The sequence below is a fragment of the Lolium perenne genome, chromosome 2 (genome assembly GCF_019359855.2).
Source record: "Lolium perenne isolate Kyuss_39 chromosome 2, Kyuss_2.0, whole genome shotgun sequence".
Lineage (NCBI taxonomy): Eukaryota > Viridiplantae > Streptophyta > Magnoliopsida > Poales > Poaceae > Lolium > Lolium perenne.
This window is the reverse complement of record NC_067245.2, coordinates 262078668-262101367: the sequence shown is the minus strand read 5'-3', so window position 1 is coordinate 262101367 and position 22700 is coordinate 262078668. Positions and strand designations below refer to the sequence as shown.

The 22700-nt window shown below is 44.8% G+C and overlaps 1 protein-coding gene across 3 annotated transcripts; it reads left to right on the top strand.

Annotated features, from left to right (window-relative positions):
* Window positions 1-17205: 17205 nt before the first annotated feature.
* LOC127335793 (uncharacterized) lies at window positions 17206-22264 on the top strand. 3 transcript variants are annotated; one of them, XM_051362527.2, is made up of 13 exons: window positions 17206-17358; window positions 17465-17761; window positions 18356-18885; window positions 18967-19056; window positions 19141-19380; window positions 19542-19763; window positions 19886-20189; window positions 20271-20593; window positions 20688-20797; window positions 20912-21006; window positions 21090-21166; window positions 21662-21757; window positions 21977-22264. In XM_051362527.2, exons 2-12 carry the CDS (start codon window positions 17497-17499, stop codon window positions 21755-21757), a joined length of 2352 nt encoding a protein of 783 aa, XP_051218487.1. In that variant the 5' UTR covers window positions 17206-17358; window positions 17465-17496; the 3' UTR covers window positions 21977-22264. The 3 variants fall into 3 exon arrangements, with proteins under 3 accessions (XP_051218487.1, XP_051218488.1, XP_051218489.1); XM_051362528.2 differs by having other exon boundaries at window positions 21947-22264; XM_051362529.2 differs by lacking the exon at window positions 21977-22264 and adding an exon at window positions 21850-21943.
* Window positions 22265-22700: the final 436 nt, after the last annotated feature.

Here is a 22700-nt window from a genome sequence, read left to right as displayed (position 1 = left end):
GGATTCCTTGCAACTTTAAACCATAATGGAGATAGCTGAATAATATGGATTTGCAAGTTTTTGCCATTGTTGGTTGGTCCTGAAACGGTCACAGGTATGTGTCAGGTTGAGGTGATGATGCCATGTGGGCATTTTTCTTATTTTCATCCGCTTTTATTGCAGAAATGGAAACAAGATCATATATCCTTCTTTTTCTATAACAACGATGTAAACCAAAAGAATGGAAAGTAGGTGCAAGTTTTTCTCTTCTTAGTCAGAAATGTTGCTTTATGGTGGAACAGAAGTGACCGAATGTGAAGCGAAATCTAACGTATTTCAAATGATTAAAAATAAATAAATGGAACCATGTGTCGTTGCCTAATCGACGGTACCTCGGAGGAGGGATCCTCACGAGGGGGAGAAGAAGTAGGGGCCATAGGGCGGAGTGCACACGGGACGGTGGTACGCGAGTTACCCAGCTTCGGAACACCTGCACGATGACAGGGCCTACTGCTGCTTGTCTGGAATTATCTGGGCGCTTTCGCGTTGTTACAATTAGTTGTGGTTGTTCTGAACGTGCACGTGAACGTGAACGTGAACGTGAACGTGAACGTGCCTCTAGGGCTCCCAGGATCCGGCTTATAAAGGCGCACGGATCTAGGGTTTACATGGAGAGTCCTAGCCGGATTACAGGTCGCCTAACTACGGTACAAGGTCTTGCCATGTACGTCAAGGATCTGCCTTCCTCCCTACGTCGTACTGGATCCGGGTTCCACATGGGCCTCCATGGATCCGGGTTACTCCTGGGCCTCCATGGATCCGGGTTCCACATGGACCTTCATGGATCCGACTTCCTCCGATGGTCGGCTGGGATCCGGCTTCCCTATCCTGGGCTGGACTTCATCCTTTAGGATCAACAGCAACTGGGCCGCCCGACGGGCCACACGCCACATCGCCATCTATGGGCCACCCGGGCTTGCCGGATCTAGGCACTGTCGATGGTACACCCATGAAGTATACCCACAACAAGAGCCCCGAGTTCTCCGAGTTTCACCTGCTGTTTCCGCCTCACTAGTCCATCATGGTCTCCGGCAATATTGGTAACGCGGAGAAACTTGAAGAGCTCTAACTTCATATTTTCTTCTTTCCCAACTTTCAGTCGGAAAAAACCCTCATCCTGCGGGACTTCATCCATCGACAGTACATAACATGTCTCCGGGTTACTCCCCTGCTTGCGGACAAGAATTTGCTTATCTTCACGCCGTTACCCGGAACCTTAAAAGATTCAAACGGTTCCGCCTATCTTGGCGCCATTTTCGCGTGATTTGAGCGGTTAGTTGAGGTGCGGATCCGACTACCAAAAATTAGGTGCGGATCCGGCTACCAAAAATTAGTTGCAGATCCGGCTACCAAATATATAGGTGCGGATCCGGCTACCAAAATATAATTGCGGATCCGGCTACCAAATATATAGGTGCGGATCCGGCTAGTTAGCCCCCGAGCGTTGAGCCGGCTTGCTCCAAGGAGACTCGATGCTCGTAAACTTACCCCCAAGCGTCAAGGTGGAAATTTTCCGGCTTGTTACTCAGAGAACTTCATCGATGTAGCCCCCGAGCGCCAAGGTGAATTTTCTTGAAAATCCGGCTTGGTGCTCTTAGAGTAGCTTTATCTTTATATGTGACTTAGGAATAGCATAAATCCCAAGCATCTAGGCGGAAATTTTCAGCACTGATACCGAAAAGAAACACACTTTTCACCTAAGATCAAACCGCAGCCCCCGAGGGTTGGTTCCAGCTAAGCATAGCGGAATCAAGACTCAAGTCGTTTCTCCACTCGTGCACGCCATGGATCCGCCTAACCTTCTCTCATTGGATCCGGCTAGCTTCACCTGGGGCTTCGCGCGATGCTAGATCTGCTTGAAAACACCTTAAATCGAGGACTGTTGTACGTCCAAGTGTCATGTACCTGATACATAAACATAAAAACATATTTGCATTAAATTGTTTCTTTGATCATGTTCAACGAACAAATGTAAGGCGGAACAAAAACGGCCTTTGAACAAATGTTTTAAAGCTGAAACTATGCAGCAGTTGAACAACATAAAACTGTCAAGGCGGAAACAACTCGACTATCTTGAACAGTTAATGTAATTTATATGTTTTAAGCAAGTGCTGGTTTATCCGTTCTTCTGGTTTATATGCTTGACTTTTCGCAAGACGGCAAACTTTAAACACGGTAACATCTCGCCGAGGCGATAGCGCTTAATAGCGAAACAATCAAGAACCTCAGAAACAGAGGCCGGCTTTAAGTACCGAGATGTCACTACTAAGGAATCCACACATAAAACAACAAAAAACGTGTAGGCCAGAAAACTCAAGCTAACGCCCGAAGGCGGAAATTTTGCAGCGTACTGGAGCCTTAAGCGGCAAAAACAGTACAAAGTTTTTCACGAGCGCAAGGCAAATCGTGGGAAAGATATGACCAACAGCGAAAGCGGTAAAAGACTCAGGATATGAGTGAACCAATCTTAATCTCATGATCATAAAATATTAAAATATTAAATATAAATAGGCACTTAGCTGTTTGGAGCGGAGTCAACGTCGGTCGTGGTGGTTTTTCTTCAGCGTTCCGTCGAGCCGGTGCGAGATTGATTGTCGCAGTGGTGCAGATCCACCTACCAAAATTTAGGTGTGGATCCGACTTCCAAAAATTTAGGTGCGGATCCACATACCAAAATTTTGGTATGGATCCGGCTACAAAAATATAGGTGCGGATCCGACTACCAAAATAGGTATGGATCCGACTACCAAAAATTGAGGTGCGGATCCGGCTACCCAAAAATTGAGGTGCGGATCCGGTTACCCAAAAATATAGGTGCGGATCCGAGTACCAAAAACGTAGGCGCGGATCCGGCAACCAAAAACATAGGTGCGGATCCGTCTACCAAAAACGTAGGCGCGGATCCGGCTACCGAAACCAGAATTTGAAATTTTCAGATCTAAGGCGGAGTCTTCCTTAGGAAGGTCCAGCAACTCAGATCGAATCTTTGCAGCTGCGTCCTGCTCGGCGGCGGTCGTAGCTACAGTACTTACCAGTGCGTTTCCGTCGAAATCAACGGTCTCGCAGATGAAGATGTGGAACCCGCCCGGTTCCGGCCTCCAAACGCCGCAGGCCCCACGGTGGGCGCCAACTGTCGTTGCCTAATCGACGGTACCTCGGAGGAGGGATCCTCACGAGGGGGAGAAGAAGTAGGGGCCATAGGGCGGAGTGCACACGGGACGGTGGTACGCGAGTTACCCAGCTTCGGAACACCTGCACGATGACAGGGCCTACTGCTGCTTGTCTGGAATTATCTGGGCGCTTTCGCGTTGTTACAATTAGTTGTGGTTGTTCTGAACGTGCACGTGAACGTGAACGTGAACGTGCCTCTAGGGCTCCCAGGATCCGGCTTATAAAGGCGCACGGATCTAGGGTTTACATGGAGAGTCCTAGCCAGATTACAGGTCGCCTAACTACGGTACAAGGTCTTGCCGTGTACGTCAAGGATCTGCCTTCCTCCCTACGTCGTACTGGATCCGGGTTCCACATGGGCCTCCATGGATCCGGGTTACTCCTGGGCCTCCATGGATCCGGGTTCCACATGGACCTTCATGGATCCGACTTCCTCCGATGGTCGGCTGGGATCCGGCTTCCCTATCCTGGGCTGGACTTCATCCTTTAGGATCAACAGCAACTGGGCCGCCCGACGGGCCACACGCCACATCGCCATCTATGGGCCACCCGGGCTTGCCGGATCTAGGCACTGTCGATGGTACACCCATGAAGTATACCCACAACACCATGCTTGTTTCTAGGGTTGCAACCATGTATTCATTTATTTATTCTGGATATATTGCAGCACACATGCATTTTATTAATGATTTATTTTATGCAGTTTTTACCTGTTATATGAATTATTTTTGTTTAGTCTGTTCGGACTGTGAATTGATAGTTACAATAAATTTAACATATATAAATTGGTACAATATTTTTTTATTTAGATACTCCATCGAAAAAATACATATTTTTAGAAAGCTCTTCAACTATTTTTTTGATAGCATCATACTCTTTATTAAGTAATAATAGAGGTTACATCGTTTATGAGAAGAGGTATGATAGATACAGGGGGATTCTCAAACAAAACCTGCTGCATTTGTCCCCGTGCCAACCTAGCTAATTCATGAGCTACAGAATTTGCTTCACGCTAATCATGTTCAAAATGGATCTTCACAAACTCAGTCGCCAGATGGTAACAGTCATCAAGGATTGCCGCTGCAATTCCACTAGAATAGCCTCCATTATTCATTGCTTGGATCACGTCCATGTTATCAGAACAGCAAAACGACTTTGTTGCATCCTAAAGATTGAGCCAGGATTAGGCCTTGCTTCAGAGCATGAATTTCCGCTGACATGCTGTCATGGACAAACTCAATCCTGCTATTGCTTGCAGCGACAAAGTTTCCTTTGTTGTCTCGGATTACCGCACCCGTAGTTCCTCGAAGATCATCCGCGTCGAAAGAAGCATCAACATTGAGCTTAACAAAACTCTGAATGGGTTTGGACCAGCCTTTTGTTTTCCGCTTAGCCTTGGGTGAGTTTGCCGTGGTGAAATTGGAGTAAATTTCTCCAATCGCCATCGCCGTACCCACGGGCTCTTTCACCTTCTCACCATGTGTGATCTGCCTTCTCTCCCACCACAAGTACCAGCAGGTAATTGCCACCAGTTCTGGTGCCTGTGTCTGCCCCAAGATCGTTGTTGTTTGATTTTCAACACATAGCAGGTGCTCCAGAACAGCTTGTCCTGCATGGTCTATACTAGAAGCCCTCTCAATCATAGCATCCAAGCCAAGATTTTCCCATATCAGCTTTGCCCGATGGCACTGAAAGAGCATATGTTTAGTGTCCTCCATACCAACCTCACAGATCGGACATTGACCACTAATCTTTATGTGCCTATTTGCTAGTACCACTCGACATGGTATTATTTCCTGCATTAGTCGCCAAATGAAAATCTTCACTTTGGACGGAACCCCAGACTCCAGATTTTATCCCACATTGGATGCGGGTTTATACTTCCAGCTCCACCACCTCGCTGTAATTTATTTCTATACTTACTCTCCCACTCTGTATGATAGGCTGACTGAACTGAGAAATTCCCTGTTTTGGTTCGGCTCCAACCTATGAAATCCTCCATATCATGTGACGGCAGTGGGATTGCCATAATTCTATGTGGATCCACATCCAGAAACGTTTGGCCCACCAAATCAGCATCCCATGAATTTGTGATTGGGTCAATTAGCTCAATTACCCGTGTACAAACATTCTGCCCCTTTGGTGTAAGGACCTTACGTGAGTAGTTTCCAGGGATCCATTCATCTTCCCAGATGTTTATCTGATCTCCCGTTCCAACTCTCCATATGTGTCCTTTCTTGAAAGTTTGAATACCATACCATATACTCTGCCAAGTGAAGGAGCTACCTTTCTTTAGAGCTGCATTCAGGAGATCCCCCGAGGGAAAATATTTGGCTCTCAGAACTCTTGCACACAGGGATTCTGGTTCAGCCAGAAGTCTCCACACTTGTTTTGCTAATAGTGCTAGATTAAAACATTCCATATCTCGAAAACCCATGTCTCCCTGCATCTTGGGTATACACAATTTCCACCATGCCAACCAATGCATCCTCTTACGATCAGCTCCATCACCCCACCAAAAATTTGACATCGCCGTAGTGATTCCTTTACAAATCTGTTTTGGAATCATAAAAACCGACATCGCATAAGATGGTATTGCTTGCGCTATCGCTTTGAGAAGCACTTCTTTTCCACCATAAGATAATATCTTTTCCTTCCACCCATTTATTCGCTGGCAAACACGGTCTACCAAAAATTGGAAAGAATCTGAGCGATCCACTCCAACCATTGCCGGTAGCCCCAAGTATTTGTCAGTAAGAGCTTCGGTCATGATGTCTAGCTTCATGCATATGGCCTCTCGATCATTGATGTCTACGCGCGCTTCTATTCCTGTAGACAGTGTTGGGCCTCCAAGAGCAGAGGTTTGTAGAACAGCAGCAAGTTTCCCTTAAGTGGATCACCCAAGGTTTATCGAACTCAGGGAGGAAGAGGTCAAAGATATCCCTCTCAAGCAACCCTGCAATCACAATACAAGAAGTCTCTTGTGTCCCCAACACACCTAATACACTTGTCAGATGTATAGGTGCACTAGTTCGGCGAAGAGATAGTGAAATACAAGTGGTATGAATGAATATGAGCAGTAGTAACGACACCAGAAAATAGCTTGTCAAGGCGTGCGATTGATGGTGGTAATATTGCAGAAAGTAAAGATGCAGTAGAACAGTAAATAAGCGATGATTGCAGTATTTGGAAACAAGGCCTAGGGATCATACTTTCACTAGTGGACACTCTCAACATTGATCACATAATAAAACCACTCTACACTCTCTTGTTGGATGATGAACACCATTAATTGTGTAGGGCTACAAGAGAACCTCAATGCCGGAGTTAACAAGCTCCACAACATTCGATGTTCATATTTAAATAACCTTAGAGTGCATGATAGACCAACGTAGTTATACCAAGTACTAACATAGCATGCACACCGTCACCATCATACTATGAAAGGAGGAATAGATCACATCAATACCATCATAGTAATAGTTAACTTCATAATCTACAAGAGATCACAATCATAAACTACGCCAAGTACTACATGATGCACACACTATCACCATTACATCATGGAGGAGGAATAGAGTACTTTAATAACATCACTAGAGTAGCACATAGATTAATAGTGATACAAAGCTCATCATATGAATCTCAATCATGTAAGGCAGCTCATGAGATCATTGTATTGAAGTACATGGGAGAGAGATTAACCACATAGCTACCGGTACAGCCCTTAGCCTCGATGGAGAACTACTCCCTCCTCATGGGAGACAGCAGCGTTGATGGAGATGGCGGTGGTGTCGATGGAGATGCCTTCCGGAGGCACTTCCCCGTCCCGGCGGCGTGCCGGAACAGAGACTCCTGTCCCCCAGATCTTGGCTTCGCGATGGCGGCGGCTCTGGAAGGTTTCTCGTACCGTGGCTTATTCCCCCGAAGTTTTTAGGTCAGGAAGGCTTTTATAGGCGGAGAGTCGGAGTCGGAGGGGCCACGGGGCCTCCTCACACTAGGGGGGGCGCGCCCCCCCTTGGGCCGCGCCGCCACCATGTGTGGTGGCCCTGGGCCTCTCCTCCGGCCCCTCTCTGGCTCTCTGGAAGCTTCCTTGAATTATAAGATACTGGGCGTTGATTTCGTCCAATTCCGAGAATATTTCCTTAGTAGGATTTCTGAAACCAAAAACAGCAGAAAACAGGAACTGGCACTTCGGCATCTTGTCAATAGGTTAGTTCCGGAAAATGCATAATAATGACATAAAGTGTGTATAAAACATGTGTGTATCATCATAAAAGTAGCATGGAATATAAGAAATTATAGATACGTTGGAGACGTATCAGCATCACCAAGCTTAGTTCCTACTCGTCCTCGAGTAGGTAAACGATAACAAAGATAATTTCTGAAGTGACATGCTATCATAATCTTGATCAATACTATTGTAAGCACATGTAATGAATGCAGCGATTCGAAGCAATGGTAAAAGTAATGAGTAAACAACTGAATCATATAGCAAAGACTTTTCATGAATAGTACTTTCAAGACAAGTATCAATAAGTCTTGCATAAGAGTTAACTCATAAAGCAATAGATTCAAAGTAGAAAGCATTGAAGCAACACAAAGGAAGATATAAGTTTCAGCGGTTGCTTTCAACTTGTAACAGGTATATCTCATGGATAGTTGTCAATATAAAGTAATATAACAAGTGCAATAGGTAAACATGTAAAAATCAATGCACATAGTTGACACAAGTGTTTGCTTCTAAGATAGAAAGAAGTAGGTAAACTGACTCAACATAAAAGTAAAAGAATGACCCTTCACAGAGGGAACATGGTTTGCTATATTTGTGCTAGAGCTTTTATTTTGAAAACAAGAAACAATTTTGTCAACGGTAGTAATAAAGCATATGTGTTATGTATAATATATCTTATAAGTTGCAAGCCTCATGCATAGATTACCAATAGTGCCCGCATCTCGTCCTAATTAGCTTGGATTTACATGGATTATCATTGCATAACATATGTTTTAACCAAGTGTCACAAAGGGGTACCTCTATGCCGCCTGTACAAAGGTCTAAGGAGAAAGTTCGCATTGGATTTCTCGCTTTTGATTATTCTCAACTTAGACATCCATACCGGGACAACATAGACAACAGATAATGGACTCCTCTTTAATGCATAAGCATTCAACAACAGATAATATTCTCATAAGAGATTGAAGTTTGTTGTCCAAACTGAAACTTCCACCATGGATCATGGCTTTAGTTAGCGGCCCAATGTTCTTCTCTAACAATACGCATACTCAAACCATTTGATCATGATAAATCACCCTTACTTTAGACAAGACGAACATGCATAGCAACTCACATGATATTCAACAAAGTGAAATAGTTGATGGCGTCCCCAGGAACATGGTTATCGCTCAACAAGCAACTTATTAAGAAATAGAACACATAAGTACATATTCAATACCACAATTGTTTTTAAGCTATTTGTCCCATGAGCTATATATTGCAAAGACAAAGAATGGAATTTTAAAGGTAGCACTCAAGCAATTTACTTTGAAATGGCAGAAAATACCATGTAGTAGGTAGGTATGGTGGACACAAATGGCATAGTTTTTGGCTCAAGGATTTTGGATGCACGAGAAGTATCCCCTCTCGATACAAGGCTTAGGCTAGCAAGGTTATTTGAAGCAAACACAAGTATGAACCGGTACAACAAAACTTACATAAGAACATATTGCAAGCATTATAAGACTCTACACTGTCTTCCTTGTTGTTCAAACCCTCACCAGAAAATATCTAGACTTAGAGAGACCAATTATGCAAACCAAATTTTAACAAGCTCTACAGTATTTCTTCACTAATAGGTGCAAAGTACATGATGCAAGAGCTTAAATATGAGCACAACAATTACCAAGTATCACATTATTCAAGACATTCTACCAATTACCACATGTAGCATTTCCCGTTTCCAACCATATAACAATTTAACGAAGCAGTTCAACCTTCGCCATGAATATTATGAGTAAAGCTAAGGACGTATTTGTCCATATGCAACAACGGAGCGTGTCTCTCTCCCACACAATGAATGCTAGGATCCAATTTTATTCAAAACAAAACAAAAATAAGAACATAAAGACGCTCCAAGTAAAGCACATAAGATGTGATGGAATAAAAATATAGTTTCACTAGAGGAACCTGATAATGTTGTCGATGAAGAAGGGATGCCTTGGGCATCCCCAAGCTTAGATGCTTGAGTCTTCTTGAAATATGCAGGGATGAACCACGGGGGCATCCCAAGCTTAGAGCTTTCACTCTCATTGATCATATTGTATCATCCTCCTCTCTTGATCTTTGAAAACTTCCTCCACACCAAACTCGAAACAAACTCATTAGAGGGTTAGTGCATAATCAAAAATTCACATGTTCAGAGGTGACATAATCATTCTTAACACTTCTGGACATTGCACAAAGCTACTGAAAGTTAATGGAACAAAGAAATCCATCAAACATAGCAAAACAGGCAATGCGAAATAAAAGGCAGAATCTGTCAAAACAGAACAGTCCGTAAAGACGAATTTTTCTGGGGCACTTAACTTGCTCAGATGAAAATGCTAAAATTGAATGAAAGTTGCGTACATGTCTGAGGATCACGCACGTAAATTGGCATATTTTTCTGAGTTACCTACAGACGGGGCGACTCAAATTCGTGACAGCAAGAAATCTGTTTCTGCGCAGCAATCCAAATCTAGTATCAACTCTACTATCAAAGACTTTACTTGGCACAACAATGCAATAAACTAAAGATAAGGAGAGGTTTCTACAGTAGTAACAACTTCCAAGACTCAAATATAAAACAAAATTGTTGTAGTAAAATAAAAACATGGGTTATCTCCCAAGAAGTGCTTTCTTTATAGCCATTAAGATGGGCTCAGCAATTTTAATGATGCACTCGCAAGAAATAAGAGTTGAAGCAAAAGAGAGCATCAAAAAGCAAATTCAAAACAAATTTAAGCCTAACCCACTTCCTATGAAAAGGAATCTTGTAAATAAACAAGTTATGTAGGCATAATGCAATAAGCATGAAAAAGTAACACAAGCGAAACTTCAAGATTCTCAACATAAGAGGGGAAACTTAATATTATTAAGATGCATATAACCATGTTTCCCTCTCTCATAATAACTTTCAGTGGCATCATGAACAAACTCAACAATGTAACTATCACATGAAACATTCTTATCATGAGCTACATGCATAAAAGTATCATTACTCTCCACATAAGCATAATCAATTTTATTAGTAATAGTGGGAGAAAATTCAACAAAGTAGCTATCATTATTATTCTCATCAAGTGTAGGAGGCATAGTATAATCATAATAAAATTTATCCTCCATAGTAGGCGGCACCAAAAGACCACTATCATTATAATCATCATAAATAGGAGGCAAAGTATCATCAAAAAAAAATTTCTCCTCAATGCTTGGGGGACTAAAAATATCATGCTCATCAAAACCAGCTTCCCCAAGCTTAGAATTTTCCATATCATTAGCAACAATGGTGTTCAAAGCGTTCATACTAATATCATTGCTACTAGCATGCAAAATAGGTTTTTTAATTTTCGCATCAAACAATCCATGTCTTAACTCAGGAAATAGATTAAAAAGCTCATAGTTGGTTTCCATTATACCTCACTAGTGTAAACAAGAAACAAAAAGATGCAATTGCAGAATCTAAAGGAAATAGCTTCAAGCACTTACAACGGCACCAGAAAATAACTTAGTTACCTGGGACCAAAGTGTGAGTGCCTTTTACCTTTCCTCCCCGGCAACGGCGCCAGAAAAGTGCTTGATGTCTACGCGCGCTTCTATTCCTGTAGACAGTGTTGGGCCTCCAAGAGCAGAGGTTTGTAGAACAGCAACAAGTTTCCCTTAAGTGGATCACCCAAGGTTTATCGAACTCAGGGAGGAAGAGGTCAAAGATATCCCTCTCAAGCAACCCTGCAATCACAATACAAGAAGTCTCTTGTGTCCCCAACATACCTAATACACTTGTCAGATGTATAGGTGCACTAGTTCGGCGAAGAGATGGTGAAATACAAGTGGTATGAATGAATATGAGCAGTAGTAACGACACCAGAAAATAGCTTGCTGGTGTGCAGTTGATGGTGGTAATATTGCAGAAAGTAAAGATGCAGTAGAACAGTAAATAAGCGATGATTGCAGTATTTGGAAACAAGGCCTAGGGATCATACTTTCACTAGTGGACACTCTCAACATTGATCACATAATAAAACCACTCTACACTCTCTTGTTGGATGATGAACACCATTAATTGTGTAGGGCTACAAGAGCACCTCAATGCCGGAGTTAACAAGCTCCACAACATTCGATGTTCATATTTAAATAACCTTAGAGTGCATGATAGACCAACGCAATTATACCAAGTACTAACATAGCATGCACACCGTCACCATCATACTATGAAAGGAGGAATAGATCACATCAATACCATCATAGTAATAGTTAACTTCATAATCTACAAGAGATCACAATCATAAACTACGCCAAGTACTACATGATGCACACACTGTCACCATTACATCATGGAGGAGGAATAGAGTACTTTAATAACATCACTAGAGTAGCACATAGATTAATAGTGATACAAAGCTCATCATATGAATCTCAATCATGTAAGGCAGCTCATGAGATCATTGTATTGAAGTACATGGGAGAGAGATTAACCACATAGCTACCGGTACAGCCCTTAGCCTCGATGGAGAACTACTCCCTCCTCATGGTAGACAGCAGCGTTGATGGAGATGGCGGTGGTGTCGATGGAGATGCCTTCCGGGGGCACTTCCCCGTCCCGGCGGCGTGCCGGAACAGAGACTCCTGTCCCCCAGATCTTGGCTTCGCGATGGCGGCGGCTCTGGAAGGTTTCTCGTACCGTGGCTTATTCCCCCGAAGTTTTTAGGTCAGGAAGGCTTTTATAGGCGGAGAGTCGGAGTCGGAGGGGCCACGGGGCCTCCTCACACTAGGGGGCGCCCCCCCCCTTGGGCCGCGCCGCCACCATGTGTGGTGGCCCTGGGCCTCTCCTCCGGCCCCTCTCTGGCTCTCTGGAAGCTTCCTTGAATTATAAGATACTGGGCGTTGATTTCGTCCAATTCCGAGAATATTTCCTTACTAGGATTTATGAAACCAAAAACAGCAGAAAACAGGAACTGGCACTTCGGCATCTTGTCAATAGGTTAGTTCCGGAAAATGCATAATAATGACATAAAGTGTGTATAAAACATGTGTGTATCATCATAAAAATAGCATGGAACATAAGAAATTATAGATACGTTGGAGACGTATCAATCATCCACTAAAGTATTTGGGCTGAAAAAAATAGTTGATTTAGTCGTACTAACCAATTGTCCAGAAGCTCGACAGTAGGTTTCCAAACTGCGCTTAAGGCAGTCCGCGTTCGCCTCATCTGCTTGCATCAAAATAAGGGAGTCATCAGCGGATATAAGGTTTGATATTGTTGGCGCCTCCCTGCACACTTTAACACCAATCAATTGCTCCTCCTCTCCAGATTTTGCCAAGAGTCCCGTGAGCCCTTCCGCACATAATAGGAATAGATATGGGGAGAGGGGGTCACCTTGGCGTAGTCCTCGGCTCGGGGAGAAAATGTCACTCTCCTCTGAATTCACACGTACCCTGTAGCGTACAATATTCACACATGTCATGATCCTCTTGACCCAAGACGGATCAAAACCAAGCTTCAACATTATCTTCTCGAGGAAATTCCAGTCAACCCGATCATAGGCTTTGTGCATGTCCAATTTTACTACACAGAAGCCCCTCTTTCCTTGTCTCCTTTTCTTTATCGCATGGAAGCACTCATATGCTACCAAAATGTTGTCTGTAATAAGACGTCCCGGAACAAAGGCACTCTGGGTCGGGCTTATGATCTCAGGTAATAGCCCTTTTAGCCTCGAAGTGAACATCTTAGATATGACTTTATAGACCACGTTGCGAAGACTAATAGGTCTTAGTTGAGTCACTTTTTCTGGCACTTTAATCTTTGGGACTAAAACTATTGTTGTGTCATTCCAACCGTCGGGGATAGACATTGAATTCACGGCTGAGAGAACTTCATGGACAAGGTCATCTCCAAGCAGATGCCAAAAACGCTTGTAAAATATTGCATGTAACCCATCAGGTCCTGGGGCTTTCAAGTCCCCAATATCAAACAAAGCTTTCTTCACCTCTTCTGGGCTAAACAGCGCCAATAGGGCTTCATTCATGGCAGGGGTAACCCTCGGGTGGACTGCGTCGATCACTTCCTGCACTTGGTCCGTGTCCTCCGCTGTGAAGAGTTGAGAGAAGTTGTCCACAACGTGCGATTTCAGTTGTTCTCCCTCTTTCCAAACTCCGGTATCATCCAGCAGTCGTCTCAGCTGATTCCTCTTCTTTCGGGCAATAGCTGCATTATGAAAAAAGGAGGTATTACGATCGCCATGCAAGAGCCAATTCGCTCGTCCGCGCTGCAGCCAATGAATCTCCTCTTGCTCTAGCAAGTTTTCAATTAGGACTTGAATTTCCTTCTGCCTTCCCCTTGACTCTGGCGACATCATACCTTTTTTTAGTTGTTCAAGCTCTTTCTTGAGTTTCTCAATGCGTTTCTTTGGCCCCTTAAGTTCTTTACGATCCCACTCATGGAGACTCATATGAACCGCCTTTGTACGCGCCGCTAGGGTTAGAAAGCTCTTCAACTAGACATGTAAAGAGTCAAATTTTAGATTCCGTTGGACTTGCTCTAAAGAGAAAAGCTGTTGGTTGGCCGTTCCCCGTTGGAGGAGAGAATGGAGAAAAACAAACTTGGGCTAGAGTTGCACGGGCCAAACGATTTTGAGGTAAAATTTGGTTACCGATGTTTCCCGTCGAAATGCTTGGCCAATGAGTGGAGCCTTTAGTGCTAAAGGGGACCAATTTATAGTGGTGTGGGGTGCTAAAGGCGGAAGAACGTTTTTAAAAAGATCAGCCGGTAGCGACGCACAAAAGTATATTCTTGGTAAATAAACCAAGGCATAGAGTATATAAGTAACTTAAAAGAGAGGGAGCACAGACCATATCATTCTATTTAGAGTTTTTTTAAGTTTTGGTATCAATCTGGTACACGTAAAAAGGAAATCTTTTTGAGTAAGACTAGCCACAATGGAAATATCATAGGTAGTATCATGCATGGCATGTAGGAAAAAATCTTATGTAGCACATCAATTAATGAGAAAAGATGGGAGATTAAGACTAGTCCCAATGGGAGTATCATAAGGCTGGCCATAGTGCAAAGTATCATATAGTGGTATCATCCATATGATACCAGTCTATGATACTACCCCTATAGTGGTTAGTATCATCTAGTAGCATCATAATATCATGATATTTAATTATTTGTAGAATCTCAATGCAATTGTGTGTATATAATGTATTTGACATTAAATTGTCTAGTTTCACGTGCTATGATACAGTATCATAATATGATATCACTAGCATATCTCTCCTCATTGATTATCGCGCCACATCAGATTTTTTCCAAGGAGGCATGCATGATACTTCTTATGATACTAGCACTATGGTCAGCCTAAGTAGTATCATGCATGCCATGTTGCCAAAAATCTGATGTATCACATCAATTAATGAGGTGAGAGATGAGAGTAGTACCATAATATGATACCGTATCATGACACATAAACCTAGAAAACTTCATTACAAATATATCATGTACACACATTTGCATTGAGATTCTACAAAACATTAAATATGGCATAAGTATGATAGCATATTATGATACTATGCATTGTGGAGGTGATATCACAAACTAGTATCATGTACATGATACTAGTATATGATACTTCCCATTTTGACTTGTCTAATACCATATGTAGATACCGTATCATAGCACGTAAAACTAAAAAATTTAGTGGCTAAGACTAGCCATAGTGCTAGTATCAGAAGAAGTATCATGCATGCCACCTTAGCAAAAATCTGATGTGACACTATAATTAATGAGAAGAGATATGCTAGTAGTAATTTAATATTATCAAATGCATGTTATACACACAATTGTACTGAGGTTCTACAAATAATTAAATATCATGAGATTATGATACTACTAGATGATACTAACCACTATAGGGGTAGTATCATAGATTGGTATCATATGGATGATACCACTATATGATAGTAGTTTGTACTATGGCCAGTCTAACACATCATGTACACATATTTGTATTGAGATTCTACAAAACATTAAATATGTTGAAGTATTATACATTGTAGGTGTTGTATCATAAATTAGTATTATATGTATAATACTAGTCTATGATTTTTTTCATTGTGACTAGTCAAAGTTAGAGAGTGATAGTGAGGTGAGAATCCCCCTGTTTCGTCCTACCACTCCCGCGAGCGCAGGGCGGAACCCTAGCTCTCCCCAACCTCCAGCCCCTCCTCCCCCCGTCCCTCCCTCGCCGCCGCCAGAGGGCGTCGCCGGGCAAAGCCCCGTGGCGGCGGCGGCGGGGCATCTCTCTCCCCGCGTGGCTGTGGTGGCGCGGCCGGCGCGATCGGGGCGGCGCCGTGCTCGTCGTCTGGCGCGGCGGCGCGGTGGCCGACCACGGCGTGGTGACGACGCTTCTCCGGCGGGGTGGCGGCGTGGCTTCTGGCTGGCTGGCGTGGCCCTGCGACGGCGTGCCCGTGGCCATGGGTGGCGGCGGCGGGCCCAGATCTGGGCCAGCAGGCCTAGGTCTGGGCCTCATCTGGGCTCCCTCGGGTGGGCGGCCCCGATGCGTCTGGTCGACGAGCGGCGAGGGCGATGGTTTCGTCTCCCCCGATGTCCTGCAGCGTGCATCGTGGTGGGTGCCTCGGTCCGGCGCCCTCGACTCCTCGGGTTCTGCGGTGGCGGCGGGTGGCGTCTGCGGCGTGGTTCTACGGTTCACGTCGGTTTTCCGAGGTAGTAGCTGCGGGCCTTGGCTCTTGCTCACCTTTTCCCCACCTCCCGGACGAAAGTCCAAAATCTCGCTGATTGGGCGGCGGCGACGCGCTTCTGCGCCGTGACCTTCTTGGAGGCGCCGTCTGGGGAGGTTTGGGTAGGGTGGCGGAGCTGAAGGTTGCAGCTTTGGGCAATGTCGGTCCTTGAGCAGCTGCGGTGATCTCTAGCCCGTATACGTGTGTCGACGGCAGTCTGCCCCGTCCCTGCAGCTGCTCCCGGCGGATTTCTCGTTGCTGGTGGGGTGTCCAAGTGCTCGGCAGTGTGGCCGGTCTGGTGTGTTTTTCGTCAAGGTAGTCTTCTCCAGGGTGGCGCCGGGTCGGGAGCCCAACACCTCTGCAGCTCTTGGGTGAGCTTCTCTCATGTCCGATGGTTCGACGCCTTCGAGCCAGGCGAGAGGGCAGGGGCCCTCTTCGTCATGAGAACAGGTTGGTGCTTCTGGTGGTCGGAGTCCTGGCTGTTCTCCTCGGATTCAAGACCGCAATTCTGTGCCTCGCCGTGCCTCCGGCTGGTGTCCTTGGTGCCAAACAGCGGCGGTCTGCACTTCTGCAAGCTTCCTCGCGCTTAGTGCAGTGTTGTAATTCGTTCTGTGTGTACCCTTGTATCCTTTTTGCCGTGGTGTGTCTGGTGTGGTGCCTTGTTGTATCTCCTGGTAGGTTGATGGCTTTGTTAATTCAAAGCGGGTCTTTCGAGCCTTCTGTTAAAAAAAAAAGTTAGAGAGTGACATGTGAAGTTTGAGACAATCAGTGAATACCCACTCGCAGCAGTCTCGTGCATCGAGAGAGCATCGAATTTCGTCGATACCGACTTACCGGAGGCAAATAAAAGGATGACCACCCGAAAAGACCCTGCAATTACCTAGAGGAAGCGGTCAACGCGCGAGCACGCTGCACGCTGAATCCCCGATGGCTAATCCGTAATTCCATCCAACTCCGGCGCCCAGGTTTGCAGCATACCGACTCGACCCGGGCAACCAACGAATACGATACCTAGGCCGCGGTCCGTCTCGTCCCTCTCCATCCATCTAGCGCTTTCTCTCTCTCCGCGACCCGAAGGCCGCAGCTCCCGTCTCCAGCCAGCGCTAGGGTTTCGGTTCCCCGCACCGATCTTCCGCGAGGGAGGGCACGAGGTACGCGCTCACCATGGATTCCGACTTCCCCACCGCCCACCCCCGCGGCCAATTTGACCCCTGCTTCCGCTAAATCTGGGTGCTACTCTCTGCGTTGATTTTGCAGCTGGTGTTTCTGGTTCTGACCTGACCTGGGAGATGCCGCCCAAGTCGGCCAGGAGGGGCGGCGCCGCGGCGGCCAGGAAGGGGCCGGCGGCGAGGGGCAGGGCGGCCAAGGCGCAGCCGGCCGCGGAGGAGGCCGCGCCGGCCGTGGAGGAGGTCAAGCCCGCCGCGGAGGAGGCCCCCAAGGTCGAGGAGCAGAAGCGGCAGCCGTCGCCGCCGCCGCCGCAGCCGCAGCAGCAGCAGCAGCCGGCTGCTGAGGAGAAGGCTAAGCCGGACGCCGTGGAGAACGGCGCAGCCCATGGTATTACGCTCGTGCCTCTGTTTTGGTGTAGTAGGGCGTAGACTTTTCTCTCTGATCTGTTGTGCTATACTGCTATGCCATGTCTGCGTTTTGCTCATTTGTATGGTGACGGTGATGCGATACTCTCCCCTTTATTTGGCCTAGCATGAACGCCGTGTAGTATTCCCTCAGTCTCAAATTAATAGACTCAGTTTTGTCCAGCGTATCGACAAAGTAATTTGGGACAGAGCGAGTTTCTTTTATCATACGCATGGTAAGCATGGGTTCAGAGGAGCACACTTGCTGTTGGTGGTGTATTAGATCGATTGGTTCTGTTAATACTATTCCATCATTTAGTCCTTCTTTTAGTTCAGTAGAATTCGATGCCCGAACTTAGCCATTTTGTTTTACAACCGCCTTTGTGGATTTTGCCTTGTTTATGGAAGGGGGCAGTGAACATTAACCACCCCCTTAGCTAACCGGAAAAGAAAATATCTTTGTCGTGACCCGTGGCTTAATATCTTTATTTCCTACAAATGTGCCAAGATACTTCAAAAATTGGCTTATTTAAATGGAATTTGAGGTCTATGTATCTTATGCTTACTTAATTTTTAGATGACGCAACCGTGAAAGAAACATATGAAGAAGAGGACAAAGGCGAGCGGCTGGAGTTTGAGGATGAGCAAGAATATGAAGAGGAGGCTGTTGTAGACTATGATGAGAAGGATTCAGAGCAGTACGAGGAGCAGTATGAAGACGGCGATGAAGGGCTGGAGTACACCGAAGACGTGGTTGAAGAGGAGACAGATATGGTGGAGGAGGAATTGGATGATGGCGGGGATGATGGGGAGGGCGAGGAATATGAGAATGCCGACGAGGAACAAAATGTGGACGTGGAGGATGACGACCATCATGAAATGGTGAAAGCACATCGTAAGCGCAAGGAGTTTGAAGTGTTTGTCGGTGGGCTAGATAAAGATGCAACAGAGAGCGACCTCAGGAAAGTTTTTAGTGAAGTTGGCGAAATCACTGAAGTTCGTCTGATGATGAACCCTGTTACGAAGAAGAACAAAGGCTTTGCGTTCCTGCGATTTGCTACTGTGGACCAAGCAAAGCGTGCTGTCTCAGATCTCAAGAACCCGCTGGTTGGTCTTACGGCAATCATACAATGTTTATGGTGTATTTATTTTGTTACAAGTAACTTAACCGTTTCTGAAATTCTCTAGGTACGAGGTAAACAATGTGGTGTTGCTCCTAGTCATGACAATGATACACTTTTTGTGGGCAATATCTGCAAAACATGGACAAAAGAACATGTATGATGTTTAAACTCCCTTTTTTTTCTCTATGCCTTTTTTCTGCTTCTTGGTCGAAGAAATAACTAATCTTGGAACTCACAGTTGAAGGATAAACTGAAGACCTATGAGGTTGAGAATTTTGACGACTTAATATTGGCTGAGGATAGCAATAACCCAGGGATGAATCGTGGGTACGCTTTACTTGAGTTTTCTACTCGCCCTGAAGCTATGGATGCTTTCAGGCGATTGCAGAAGAGGGATGTAGTCTTTGGAGTTGATCGCAGTGCAAAGGTTTCCTTTGCCGATTCCTACCCTGAAGTTGATGATGAAATGATGTCACAGGTAAGCACCTGTTTTCGGCAGTATTCGAGGCGGCTTTGTTAGTGAAAACATTTTGAGTTTTGTGGCTATCCAGTCATTCACTCTGGAAGCTGTGTTAGTTTCTTGGTCTGTGCCAAACATGTTTAAAGCTATTGAATCCTCATTTTGGTTTTATGATTCAGGTCAGAGCTGTATTTCTTGATGGTCTTCCCCCCTCATGGGATGAAGATCGTGTTAAGAAGTACCTTAAAAAGTATGGAGCTATTGAGAAAGTTGAACTTGCCAGAAACATGCCTGCAGCCAAAAGAAAAGATTTTGGGTTTGTTACTTTTGATACGCACGATAATGCTGTTGCATGCGTTGATGGGATTACTAATTCTGAGATTGGTGAAGGTGATAACAAGGTCCGTTTTCCAACTGAGTTTGCCATACCTTCTTAACCAATTTTACCACCTACTCAGTCTGTTGTGCAATGGAGAAATTTGATCACGCAATCCCTTCTCAAGACAATTCTTTCGTGGTTCAGGCAAAAGTGAGAGCCAGATTGTCAAGGCCAATGCAGAGACCTACTAGGATGAAGCATGGATTAAGAGGAAATTTCAGGATTGGGCAGAGTGCTCCTCGTGGTGGCCGTTTTCCATACACTCGCCCTCCTCCACGCCGGCCTCTGCCACGTCTTGTACGACCTGATGTTAGTCGCTTACCTCCCATCAGGAACCGTCCACTGAAGAGGCCAGTAGATATCAGAGATAGACGCCCTGTAATGTCAATTCCAGAGAGAGTGAGGCGTTTGCCTCCTCCAGAGAGATCCTATGATAGAAGGCCCCCAGGTGAGCAGATGGTACCTATTTTTCTTGTAGTGCAATCAACTGTAGCTGCATCACGTTCTCTCATACTTCATGTGTGTACAGCTCCTGTTTACCCAAAGAGAAGTCCAAGGAGAGAATATGGAAGGCGTGATGATCTTCCTCCGCCAAGAAGCAGAGCTACCTTTGCTGACTACGCTCCAAGAGTTCCAGTAGATAGGCGCCACTCATACAGGGACGACTATTCATCCCGTGGATCAGCTTATTCAGACCTAGGTCCTCGTAGCGCTCCCCGTCTTTCCGACCGGCGAGCATATGCTGATGACGATTATGTAGAGAAGATTGATCGGCCTTTGCCACCCTATAGGGAGGGGCGTGGCCGTGATTATGATACTATTTCTGGTTCAAAACGCTCATACGCTGAGATGGTAAGGATAGTTTATTTGTCTATATTTTGCATTGTTGGCATGCACTTGCAGATTATTCCTCAATCAACCTAATTATTATTGTTAATGATGCAAGGATGATGTGCCTCCTCGGTATCATGACATTAGTGTTCGCTCGTCCAAGGCACGCTTAGACTATGATGTTGGTGGCAGCAGTGCTCGGTATGCAGATGCATATACTGAGAGGTTGGTGTACATTTAGTACTACTTGCAGTCTCTTCGCTTAACATTTTTTTATTTAGATAATGTCTTGGTATTTGATTTTTAATCTCGAGTTCTTTCACATTCTCATTCTTGAAGGCTTGGGCGCTCACATGCGGGATACAGTAGCAGCAGACCTGTTGCTGGTCATGACACAGTGTATAGCAGCAGCCGCCATGGCATGAGTTATGGAGGTATACTCTTGAAGGCCATACTATTTGTCACAAGAACTTTGATCATGGTGCTTATAACTTTGTTTTGTATCTCATCTCTGCAGGTTCTGCAAACACTGGTGATGCTGGTGGAATGTACTCGTCAACTTATAGTGCTGACTACATGCCTCGTGGATCTGATGTAAGTTATCTTGAAAATGTCCAATGCATTTAGTATCTATTTCTCTCTCCAATTCAAATACTGGCTGTACAATCAGTATTAGTGAAACTTTTGTAGGTTTGACCATCTATAAGAAAGAATTACTTGAATCGACAATCAAGTTGATACTGCCATATCGAATATATATAAAATAACATTCATAATGCATAACTTCTTTATGTGAAGCGACCTCGTTTCATTGAAAATTGGTGATCAAGTTGTCACCTTGTCTACCATGTGAAGTCCAAAATGACCAGCAGTACCGTTTTGTGATACTGCCATATCGAATATATATAAAATAACATTCATAATGCATAACTTCTTTATGTGAAGCGACCTCGTTTCATTGAAAATTGGTGATCAAGTTGTCACCTTGTCTACCATGTGAAGTCCAAAATGACCAGCAGTACCGTTTTTTAAGTCCCCCCCCCCCCCCTCCACCACTCCCAATTTATTCAAGTTTCTGTGTTTCGGCAGGTTGGCGGGAGTTCATATTCGTCGCATTACTCTGGTCGTAATGCAGGTAGCGGCAGTGGCTACTTCGGTAGCAGTGGTTCTAGTTCGTATTACTAGGTAAAAACTTAATCAGTTCCAACTCCCCTTTAGTTTAATTGCAATTATACATAGATTTTGTTCACCATTTGTTATCGTCATCATCACCATAGTTGCGCCAATTGCTCACTTCGGAGATGGAAAATGTTTGCCTTAAATCAAACACGGAACACCCTCCGTGATCAACCATGAATTGATTTAATGATACAGATTTGGCATCCGATCGTCTTTGTGGAACAGATTTAGCACCATAGGAGGTTGGTGCAGACCCTGGATTGTATGGAGCTCCTTAACTTAAGGCCTACGGATCCGGACAAGTGGCAAGTGTGGGCAATCAAATAAGGCATGCCTGAAGGAGCCAGAAACATCGAGTTGGTTGAAGCAGTAATCCTGTGGATGTTCTGGCATGTTTATTTAATGTAAGGCTTTGCGTTAGTTGGTCAAGAGTTGTGAACAAATAGCCAGCTGTGGTGTGTTTACTTCCAGTGTTTCTATAACATTGTTGAGAGATATGGATTGTTTGAATAAGTAGTCTTTTTGAGGTTGTTTCCTACAACACAAGGTGTTTTGGAGATTCCACCTTGTGACGTTCCACCGGCCGAAGATCAGACTTGCAAATGAAGCCTTAGAAGTGAGGGCTTCGTGTAAGGCTGTTACTTCTGAAACCTTTGGTTCACACCACACTGCATCTGTTCTCTAGTGGATCAAACCTGTTGCCTGAGACCCAAAGATGACTGATCAGATTGAAATTTTGGACTAGTTATTTGTTAAACCGTGCAGCAGATAAAATTGGATTTGCTGGTCGCAAGATTCTGGGAGAAACCTTTTGGCTTCCCCACAGGTTTAAGATAACAGAACCTGCAGCTACATGACTGGATGGCCTTGCAATGCTGGTCATTTAGCAGCATAGAGTACATGGCACCAGGTAAATCTAACAAGCATTATCAACAATGAGTGCCATGGT